General features: G+C 46.1%; 1 protein-coding gene across 1 annotated transcript; it reads right to left on the reverse strand.

Moving 5' to 3' along the window:
- Nucleotides 1-1,840: 1,840 nt before the first annotated feature.
- Nucleotides 1,841-5,609, reverse strand: LOC114640268 (uncharacterized protein CXorf40 homolog). Its single transcript, XM_028789206.1, has 4 exons — nucleotides 5,490-5,609; nucleotides 5,119-5,277; nucleotides 3,090-3,360; nucleotides 1,841-2,388 (listed from the first exon to the last, which is right to left on the reverse strand). Exons 3-4 carry the CDS (start codon nucleotides 3,340-3,342, stop codon nucleotides 2,111-2,113), a joined length of 531 nt encoding a protein of 176 aa, XP_028645039.1. The 5' UTR covers nucleotides 3,343-3,360; nucleotides 5,119-5,277; nucleotides 5,490-5,609; the 3' UTR covers nucleotides 1,841-2,110.
- Between the last annotated feature and the right edge of the window lie 5,489 nt (nucleotides 5,610-11,098).

Consider the following 11,098-nt stretch of genomic DNA (forward strand, 5'->3'; position numbering starts at 1 on the left):
CCTTTCCAGGTCCTCATTCACTTCCTGCTCAGTAAAGCTTCTGTATACCTGGCCTGTCACATGGTGTGATTCCGCAGGGGGATCCTTGACAGGGCCTGCCGGGTTCTCCTGCTGACAACCCTATACTGCTTTATAGTTCATAACAGTTCAGGCTCTAGGAGCCACTAGGGTCCAGGTAGTTGATTCTGTGAGTCTTCCTCTGGAGTCTCTATCTGCTTCGATCCCTCAATCACTCCCCCATCTCAATTTGTGACAGTCACTGATTGCCCATTCTCTCAGTCTCTGCTCCTTCTTTGGCCCTGCATATATCATAGGGAGGACGTACATTGGGTCAAAGGTTTTGTGGGTGTGTTGCTGTCCTTATCCTTCCACTGTGATTTCTTCTTGACTACAGGAAGTGCCTACTTCAGTATGGTTCACTGCTAGGAGTCTCAGCTAAAGTTGATACTAAAGATCCCAGGAGCCTCCCCCCATGCCAGGTCTCTGGAAGTTCCTTGCAATTGCAATTTGAATTGGTCCCACATGACCAATCTCTAGTCTTTCTCCTGTGCTTTCCCTACATCTGATCCACCATCCAGCTCCCCTTTCAATACACTGTCCCTCACAGTTCCCTCCCTCCTTCAACCTCCAGTAACTACTTCCCCTCATGAGGAAGGTCAAACGTCTGCTCTTGGGCCCTTTTGGGTTATTTTGTTTCTTTATTTCTGTTGAATATAGCATGGGTGTCCTGTACTTTATTGCTAATATCCATCTATCAGTGAGTACATTGTCCCAGTCCAGTGCCAACCCACCAACGCTCAGCACATGTACCAGTGCCAGGCCTGGTCTTACAGGTACTTCTGATCTCCCAGATGTGCTGGAATAGCTTGTGGGGAAGGATCTTCTCAGGTTCCTTAAAGGTTACAGTTATACTAACAGGCTGAGTAGAATCAGGGTGGATGGGGAAATCCTCAATGTGAGGAAAGTACGGGGACATCACGGACAGAGATGGTCACAGAAGGTTTTGGGGACAGAGCCAGGAGCCCAGGGATTCCCAGCCTAGGGACTGTCATCAAATAGGTGCTGCTGAGGGAGTAGTCTGAAGTAGACCAGCCAAGTATGACAGAAATAGGATGGGAAAAGCAGGCCTAGGACAGCACAAGAATTATGTACTTATTTACCCATGACAAGCCCTGAGCTATGGTTAGAATGGTCCTTCAAGTGTGTAATAACCCATCTTCAGGGGTATGGGCTTGCTCTGACTCTTTTGCTTGCTCTTGGGATTCTTCCTCCTACTGGATTGTGTCACCTAGATTTGATATGAGGGGAAATGCCTTGTCTTATTGTATCTTGTTATGTCGTGTTTGGTTGATAATATATCTAGGAAGCCTGCTCTTATTCTGAATAGAAAGAGAGGAGCAGTGGATCTGGGAGAGAGGTGAGGTGTGTGTTTGGGGGAATTTGGAGGAGTTCAGGGACAGGAAGCAGAGGTCAAGATACATTATATGTGAGAAAAAGAAATAATAAAAGCATAAAAATAAAGATAAATACTAACATTTAATACTAAAACTTCAACTTCATGCTACCTGAGTAATATTTAGGATTTTCTAAGTAAAAAGTAGTTGGGTAACACCCAGTTTTTGTTGCTTGAGGGACTGTTTCCACAGAATAAAAGCAAGGTTGGGCCATTGTTTGTTTTCTCCATTTGATTCCCTCTTCATCACAGACTTAGTTCACTGGGGTCAACTCAGTGACTGGTCCCAGACTTGTCACATGTACCCCTGGATGCTGTTTATACACTGCATGAGTTTTGACTCCCAATAAAGACATGGGAAAGAAGAAGAGGAGCTGAGACACTAAATGCTTAGCCATTGACAAATTTATTTGTGCAATCCAGAAAACAGCAGGACTAAAGTGAACTTCAGCAAAGTATCATTTCCTGGGTGGTTTCCTTTTCCCTAATGGCCAAAGTTCTCAAGGCTCTGTAGCTTTTCTGGCAGAGTCACAGCATGAGGGATGTCCTCATTGACATCCCCTCCATGAGGGCAGAGCAGTCTGGGAATAGCACCTAGAGAGCTGTGCTCTGTAGGAGTGGATTTGAGTCACCCTGATTGAGATTTGAAGGTGCACACTATGATGGTCTACTGGTGGAGTCATCATTCAGTTGTTTTCCAGAGCATTCACTGCTCCATTCTTTCTCCAGTGGGATCAAGTGCTCTGGGATGTCTACCTGGAATATATCCTTCCCCCCTTTCCTAGGTATGGGCTCCAGTAACCACCTGGGGTTTGAAATTTGAGTCAGGTACTTCAGCTGCAGGTTGGTTAGCACAGCCTGAGTTTCCAGTTCCACAGCCTCAGCAGCAGCTATGGTTTCTGGACACTGCAAAGTCTCTCCAATGTCAACAAGTCCTGGGCATAAAGACAGAAATATACAGATGTAGTCTCTTCTATACAACAAGGTTATCTTTATGACTGCAGGGTCAAATGACAGGGCATAATCAAAATTATAGGAAATTGAAGTTTTTCTCACTGAACACTGGGGATATGACCCACTGAACTAGGGAATCCTGGGTGAGATAGCCACAGGCCTTGGGGAAAAAAAAGAGGGTAGCTTATGCTCAGTGAGTCTTGCATTAAGGAACATTCAGGTTCTAGCATAGTACTAAGGCTGGTATTTACATGCTGAAAAAGAACCAGCCCCATCAGGAAGCCTACAGTCAATAAGATTCCCAACTAGGTCAGCAGGTGACTGCATTAGATGTTCATTGGTATCTTACCTAAGATTCTTATGTCAGGCATTAGAAGCCAGGCAGGTAGCCTTACTCTAGATAATGCTCTACTTTTTCAGTGTCTATGCTGACTGTCATAGGCCATGCCTTTTGCATTCATACACACACAGTCCAATGCTACATGAGGCTTAGAGTTAAGAGGTAACTGAGTCTGTGGAACCCAGGCCTATTCACCCCATTCAAGTGACTTTGGCAGCCCTTAGAGAGGCTTCTTAGAAACTTTAGCATATGGCCTCTAGCTAACAGCTAAACAGTGCCACCAATCTATCAAGCAGGATCCTGTTTGATTAGCTACATCATATTTAGTACAGCCTCACTTACCAGCTATCACCCCTCTGCCATATTTTTCTCCTGCCTCTAGTAAGGTCTGAATCTGTGTTGGGGTCATCCCCAACCTCTCCACTAGCACTTCCTGCCATGTGTCATCTTCCCAGTCCTTGTGAGCAATGTGGATGGCAATGGTACATTTTTGAAGGCTTCTCAACAGGGGACGCCAACGTGTCTCAAGAGTCTTGACTCCATTTAAGACTAAACCAGCGTAGGGCTGCCGGAAGGATAGGCAGGGAAACTTCATTTTTCTGAGTCTCTTGGCCTAAAAATAGAAACACATTACAGCCTAGCTCTTCAGGCTCATATCCATTGAGTCTTGACTTCCCCAGATGATTCCCATGTGCCCTGAAACTCCACTGAAATTGACATGCTTCCTGACACTGATTAATAATGTCCTGTTCTTATCCTCTGAGCCTAGGAGTGGGAGTGTTCAGGATAAGGTGTGGGGAGTGACAGGAGAGATGACCAGATGTCCATGAGAATAAATGGAAATCTGCAACTGACAGGGTTATGGAGGTGGGGGGTGCATCTCCAGGATGAGTGAGAGATCTGGGATAAGGGAGACACCTCACAGCATTGGTGATATAGAACCTGAAGAGTCCGGCTCCTGTAGCCAGGCAGGAACCCCAGTGGAGGGATGGAGACACCAACCAACCCACAAAACTTTCAACCCAAAATGTATCCTGTCTACAAGAAATGCAGGGATAGGGATAGAGCATAGACTGAGGGAATGGCCAACCAACAACTGGTCCAACTTGAGACCATCCCATGAGCAAGCACCAATTTTCGACACTATTAAAGATACTCTGTTATGCTTGCAGATTGAAATCTAGCATGGATGACCTCTGAGAGGCTCTACCCAGCAGGTGACTCAGAGAGATACAGAGACCCACAGCTGAACAGTGGATGGAACTTGGGGACTCTTATGGAAGAGTTGGGAGAAAGACTGTGGGACCTGAAGGGGATAGGAACTCCATAGGAAGACCAACAGTCAACTAAGGTAGACCTTTGGGGCTCTCAGAGGCTGAATTCCTGCTTTGACTTCTCCTAATGATGGACTGTAATCTGTAAACTAACATAAATCTTTCTTTCCAGATCAGATTGTCCTGTGGGCATGTCTGGAAGACTATCTAGATTATTGATTCCTGCCAAGGGCTCATGTTCCAACCAGCCCAGAATCCACCCATCTCAGATGAATCCTCAGGATTCTTCGTAATCTGGCTGCCATGCTAAACATCTACCCGCTTTCCATTTCATTCATTGCCCTGTAGCCAAAACAACTGAATGTCCTTCTTCATGGTACTGCAGATAAACCTGCTCTGTGGATGAAGAAGCTGCCCTCAGTGGCTTGTTTCTGCTTCTCCATTTGGATAAGCAGAAGGTAGATAAAGGAGAAAACATCAAGTAAAACTTAATTATGTTAGCTACTGGCAACAGTAAAGACTTCTACTTAGCAAGTGCTGGAGGTCAACAAAAATTGGCCTTACACAACACACATGTGCATTTCACTTATAGGTTGGTTCTGCTATCATGGCAGCGGGAAGGTCCTTTTCTGCCTTGGGACAAGAACTGCCGGATGTAGAAAGTTAATCCTGCAACTGGTTCCCATTATGAAATCAAACATGCAATTTAACAGGAGGAAAATGATGCCGCACAGAATGTGGCTGCATGGAAATGCTCAGGTCTACCAAATCCCAGTGCCTTCAATGTCATCTGGTAGATTAGATGGCATTATGGGCATAATACCAAAGGCCACAGACCAGCACCCTCATAGTCTGGAGTCTCAGTGAATTCATAGCCTAAAAGTAAGGAAGAAGCAGTGCCTTGGAGCAGCATATATAGTTTCCATCTGCCTTCATCCACACTGCATCACTTAGGATAGACAGTGAGATGCTGGCAAGAAGGGGCAGGCAAAGACCGGCCTTGGGCTAGCCCAGCAGTCGGGGAAGCGGGAGGCTGGGGTGCCCTCAATGGGGTGGGGGGTGGGGGCAAGCTCGCAGGCTCCGATTTAACAGGTTACCTGCGTCCTTTGGGTCTCTGAGTCCTGCTGTGGGTCTCTCAGCTTTACCACTTATCACTCTGCAGACTCCAGTTAACATCCAATCCTCTGTCTTCCAGCGTTTCCAGGAGGCCGCCAGTACTAGAGGCTCCTCCTAAGCGTGGGTGGATAACGTCAGCTCTAAAAGGAAAGCATTTGATTACTGCCTTAATAGTAACTGGCGTTCTGAGACTTTAACTCTGACCACTTTAAGATGAGGCCCAAATACAGAAACGTATCCACGCCCGAACGCACACAATCTCGCGTAAGCACACACACCACGCCCACTTAACATTCGCAGCCAATTAGAACTACAGGCACTACGCAACCAGGTTATGAAGGTACGGACTTACGTAATTGAACAGTAAGCCACAAGGAATGCGAGGAGATACTGTTTTCTTAAAGCAGTCTTGCAAATAAAGCTGGGTCAGGGTCTGTAGTAGGCGGCTAGGAAGGGGAAGAAATGAGAAAAGGAATGAGGGATTTAGTCGGAAGAGTGCAAAAACCCATGGAAGTAGGAGTAGGATGCATTACATCAGGAGGGGCGGGGTTGGGGCTGTGAGGGAAGAGGCTTGTTGAGGGGGGCCTGAAATTGGTACAGGTCCAAGCTATGTAAGTCCCGATCCCGAGGTTTGGCGTTGGGGTGTGGCGGGGCTGTGAGCACCCGGTAGAGGTTGGGAATGGGAGTTTGTGCTCAGAAGAATCCTTGGGATCGGAATTGCGGGTGCTTGGAGTCTGTGCAGGGTGTGAGTGCTGACCTGCGTGGGTGGAGCTATCGGGATACTAGGGCGGAGCTTTGGATCCCAACTTAACTTGGCCCAGATCTGCTTAAGGAGAAGGAAAGGCTGTGCAAGGCTGAAGTGGTGGGCCAGACTGTCAGTACTCAGCAAGGTGGTCAGGGCCTCGAAAGTACCAGCCAGGGCTGTGTGTGGTGAGATTATGTTGACAGAGCTGAGCTTTGGATCCTGGCATTTCTTGCTGGAGGGCTACTGGAGGAGGAGAGCCTGCCAGTGCGTGTGAGCAGAATTAGACGTGATGGGCGGGACTGTGTATGACGAGGTAGAGGTTGAAGGGGGTTCAGTGATTGGTGACATATGAAATAGGAACAGAAATTTGGATAATGGCATAATAAAGGCCCAGAAACTCTGAAAGAGAAGGACAGGGCCATTTGAGATATGAGGGCCAGGGTATGGGTTGTGGATGGGGCTGTTAGTGCTGACTTAGGTCTCTAAAGTGCAGGCCAGGACTGTGAATTGTGAGTGTGACAGCAGGGCTGAGCGTTAAATCCTGATATAATGTACTAGAAGGCCACTGAAGGAATAGGACATGGCTGTGTATGCTGACATAGGAATGCGGATTGTGTATGCTGGCAGGTTGGGTGCACTGCTGTGAGTATTGATGTATGAAGTGAGGGTGGAGGAGTCTGGCCATTTGTGATGATATAAGAGTGGTGGGTAGGGCACTGCTTTCTGGGTTAGTAGTGGTGGGTAGTACTGTGTATGTTGATGTCTAATGGTGGGAGGGACTGGGTACACTGTGGTTGAAGTGGTGGGCAGTGCTATGTGTGTGGAGGTAGGTGGTGTTGCAAGTATTGCCCTGGGCACTTAGGGTTTACAGAGTACTGGGAAAGGGCCTTAGGTATTAATTTATGGAAGGGGAGGGAGTCCTTTGAATACTGACATACTATGACAGAGAATCACTAGAGAGGGAAGAGCAAGACTATCCTGAAGTAATAGGAGTGGTGGGTTTAGCTGGGAGTGCTGACCTAGGTGAGCTGTGTCTCAAGAGTCATGGGGATGGTTGTCAATGGTAAGATATGAAGTGGGGGTGGAACTTTGGATATTAATACAACATGATGCAGGACCACTGAAGAGCAGAGAAATGGATGCTTAAGTGGGGGGTGATTGGTTAAGTATGAGGTAGAGCTTTGAATACTGTCATAATAAAGTTCAGACTGCTGATCTAGGGCTGGGCTTTGAGTGCTCACCTCCATGGATGAATCAGTGGGAGCAGTAACGTAGGGAGTAGGAAGAGAGCAATGAATTCTAACCGAATATTGGGTGATGCTAATGGAGTAGCAGGGCTGAAGGTGTTGATATTAGAACTAGAGGCAGAGATAGATAAAGGAGAAGCAAGGTGGGCCTGTGAGTGCTGTGGTAGAGCTGGGGCAGTGAGTGGGCTCCTGGAAGAGCAAAGTAAGGCTGTTAGTGGCAGAACAGATGGGAGAGGAAGACGTTTAGGGCAGACCTGTGGGTTATAAGGTAAGGCATTTGGAGTGGGACTACAGGAAGAGGAGCTGAGCAGGACTATGAGAGCTGAGGCAGGAATGTGGGCAGTGTCCTATGTGTTGTTGGATAGATGTGGGTGGGACTTGGGAGGAGCAAGGCAGGCATTGCAGGGACCTGTTAGGTATAGTCAAAGAGGCTTGTAGAGTAGCTAGGTGGAATTGGAAGGAGGCACTTGGAGATTGTAAAGCACATCCTTAAGTAAGAGAGGCAAAATGAGAAGGAAAGCGTGCCTTAGGGACCTAACCATATCATGAGGGTGATCTCCAGGGGAAACCATAGATGAATGCTGCAAAAAGACCAGGAACTTTTGTCTGGGACCCAGGAGTACTTAGGCTGGATCTTAAAGGATAAGGCTCAATTTTTGAGGTCAGCCTCCTCCTCTCCAGGCACTAGTGTCCCAAAATACCAATGGCCCCAATCTTACTAAGGCTTATTTCAAGTGTGAATTTGGCAGCCAACTCTGGGTCCCTACCTCTGCAATCCCTGGAAGAAAATGTGGTCCTCTTCTAGTTTGCTAGGGCTATTACCCAAGGGCAGTCTTTTTTTTAGAAAAAAAAAAAGATTTATTTATTTTATGTATATGAGTACACTGTAGCTGTCTTCAGACACGCCAGAAGAGGGCAACCTTTACAGATGGCTGTGAGCCACCATATGGTTACTGAGAATTGAACTCAGGACCTCTGGAAGAGCAGTCAGTGCTCTTAACCACTGAGCCATCTCTCTAGCCCCAGCCAAGGGCAGTCTTATCTGCTGCCTGAGCTCTTTCCTGAGCCTCCTGCTGAGCTTCTCTTGGATATCTCCACCCCAGCCATCCTCTGCACACAGGTTTCTAAGCTATACTTTCTCCTACCCCAATTAGTCTTTCAGATTATCTTGTTTGGGTATCTCAACACTAAATGTCAATCCTATCTCTCTTCATCCTTATTGTCCAGTGTGGATCAAGGCCCCCTATGTGATGCACTCCATTGTCTCTGACTCAATAGATGTCACTAGCTCAGATTCTTTTGACTTCTCAGGGCTCATGCTTTACAACGCCTGTCCTGCTTCTGTGCTAATTGACCCATTCCTTTAAGACATAGCATTCCCATGTAGTACCTAGAATTTAGGCACTTTTGTCTCTCAGCTTTGGTAGCATTTTGAAATGATCTCCTTGCTTCCTGTATTAGGATCATGGAACCCACCTAAGAATCGAATGCTGTTCTCTTGGGGGTTTTAGGAGGGATCCTGAGTTCTATGTTCTCTAAGGCAAAGGGGAGAGAATCTAATACAGTGTTTGGGGGCCTTAAAGTTCACTGGTGGCCCAGATTCTCTTCTGTGCTGGCCTCATGTACTGGATTCCTTACTCCTTGGGTAGCTACTGACTACCTCCTGTTCCCTGAACATATGCTTGGAGCAGTTTCATATCATGAAAAAGGACACCCTAAATGTAGACTGATCCTTCTCCTGTACTCTGCTATGCTGAAGAGCGGGAACTTGCCCAAGGAACCAAGTGGTTGAAGTAGGTATTTTCTAGTGGGTTGAACTACAGAAGGGCTTCCTATCCTGACTCTCAGCTGCTCTGAAAATATGTTGTAGTGAGTATGTTGAGTGGAATCCAAACTGTAACACAACTTCCTGGGGGCCCAGATTGAACAGCAGAAACCTGATCTACTCTGGCACTAATGTACAATGTTAGTTTTCTGCTGTAGTATCAGATAGGCCTTGGAAGAATCATCTCCCTGGGTTCCAGCAAGGATCTCATGGTATTTTCCCTAGACACAGAAAATCTCTATCTTGATTTTCATTTGAAATGACAGTTTACTACCAATCCTGGAACGATCTGTTTCTGACTCCTCTCCTCATATCACATTCTCTTTATAGACTGAGTTCTTAACTACTGTTTTCATAGTGTCCTAGTGGACACTCATCCAATACTCTCAGATCATCTCTTAGAACACTAGCCTTCATTCCTTCCTTTGCCTAACATTATCTAGCTCTTACATGGTTGTTATAGAGATACTGCTCAGTAAGCACTGTGATTCCCACAACAACTCCTATGCTCCTAGCCCAGTGGTTCTCAAGCTTCCTAATGTTGTGGCCCTTAAATACAGTTCCTCATTTGTGGTGACCCCCAAACATAAAAGTATTTTCATTGCTACTTCATAACTGTAATTTTGCTTTTTAAATCATAAATAGTGTAAATCATAATAATAATGTAAATCATAATATGTGACTCTCAAAGGGGTTTCAACCTATAGGTTGATAACTGCTGTTGTAGCCCATAACTCCTCTGTCTCAACTCCTTATGCATCTCAAAAACTGCTGCTGTCACTCCTCCCTCACTTCTTTGACTCAGAAATGCAGGCTAAAGATGCCCTCCACTGGTGAAGGTTCAGTTTTGCCCTGGGTCCTAGGTTTCACAAGTCTGTTGTTCCCTTGACCCAAATTTGTGTCATCCCTTTAAACACCACTTACTAAGTCCAGATTCCTCCTCTGGGGAACATCTTTGGCACATTTCTCCTCCTTTGAAGTAACTTGTCTTGTGTGATTGGAATGACAGGGACTGCTTTTGAAGTCTACATGCACAAGATACTCCTGGCATGAGTGTCCATTTCTGTTATTCTTCTTCTGCAGAGCTTCTTTGCCTCTGTCTAAGGGTTCCTTTTGACTTAATATTAACCAAGTGCTTATAAATATATCTGCAGATCAAAGAATATCCTATTACCAATCTCTAAAGCTCATCCCCCTCCCCAAGTTCTGGTGAGTGTTTCCTGAGAAGGAGGTACTCAGGGACTGTAACTCCTAGAGAGGGGCATACTTTTCTTCTGTCACATTTGGTGTACCCATCCTTATCCAGGGCTAGATGACCTTATAGCCTACACATGCTGGAGAAGCTCTGGCTTTTGGGAACCTATGTGGTGATTATGCACTTGTTCTTTCCCCCTGTCTATCCATTCCTGTTGTATTTCCCCACCCCTGATGCTGAGCTCACCTATTTCCCAGATTTCCTCCCACATCCTTCTTTCTTCTTCATCTAGACAAATGGAATCATATAGTATCACCCAGAGTTCTACATTTATTGCTGGTTTTGACATTTCATATGGATAAGAAGAAGCTGTGCCTCAGGAACCCTAGACATGGTTGGATTACTTAGTTTATTGGATAGGTTTTCTTTTCATCACATGCTATATGTGGATGGAAGAAGTGGCACCCCATTGAGCTTGCAGGCTTGGGGCAGGCTACTTTCACTTCACTGAAGAGGTATTATGCAAGGGACATGTTGGGGAAGCAGAATTTGGACTTTCTGATTTTCTTTGACCTGGCTTGTAGTGATTTGGAGGAGAAATGTTCTATATATGCTCATCTATTTGAACAGTTGGCCATCGGTTGGTGGTACAGGTTGGGGAGGTTATGGACCCCTTAGGGCATCAAGTCTTGCTGGAGGAAGCAAACAGCCGATACAGCAAATCTCGAATGTGGGAGGTGTAGCTACCAGGCAGGCAGCTTCTGCCTGTTGCTGACTGCATGTGACTTTATGCTGCTTGCTTCCTCTATAGCATCAATGTAATGCTGTACCAGGCCTTAATTGACCCCAAACTTTCTAGAACATAAAGAAGCAACTGTATCATCTTGAGTCATCTAAGAAGGCACAGAAGTCCACCTCACCTGGATATAGGAGGAAGGAAGCAGGATTG

The sequence above is a fragment of the Grammomys surdaster genome, unplaced genomic scaffold (assembly GCF_004785775.1).
Source record: "Grammomys surdaster isolate TR1022 unplaced genomic scaffold, NIH_TR_1.0 125799, whole genome shotgun sequence".
NCBI classification, from domain to species: domain Eukaryota; kingdom Metazoa; phylum Chordata; class Mammalia; order Rodentia; family Muridae; genus Grammomys; species Grammomys surdaster.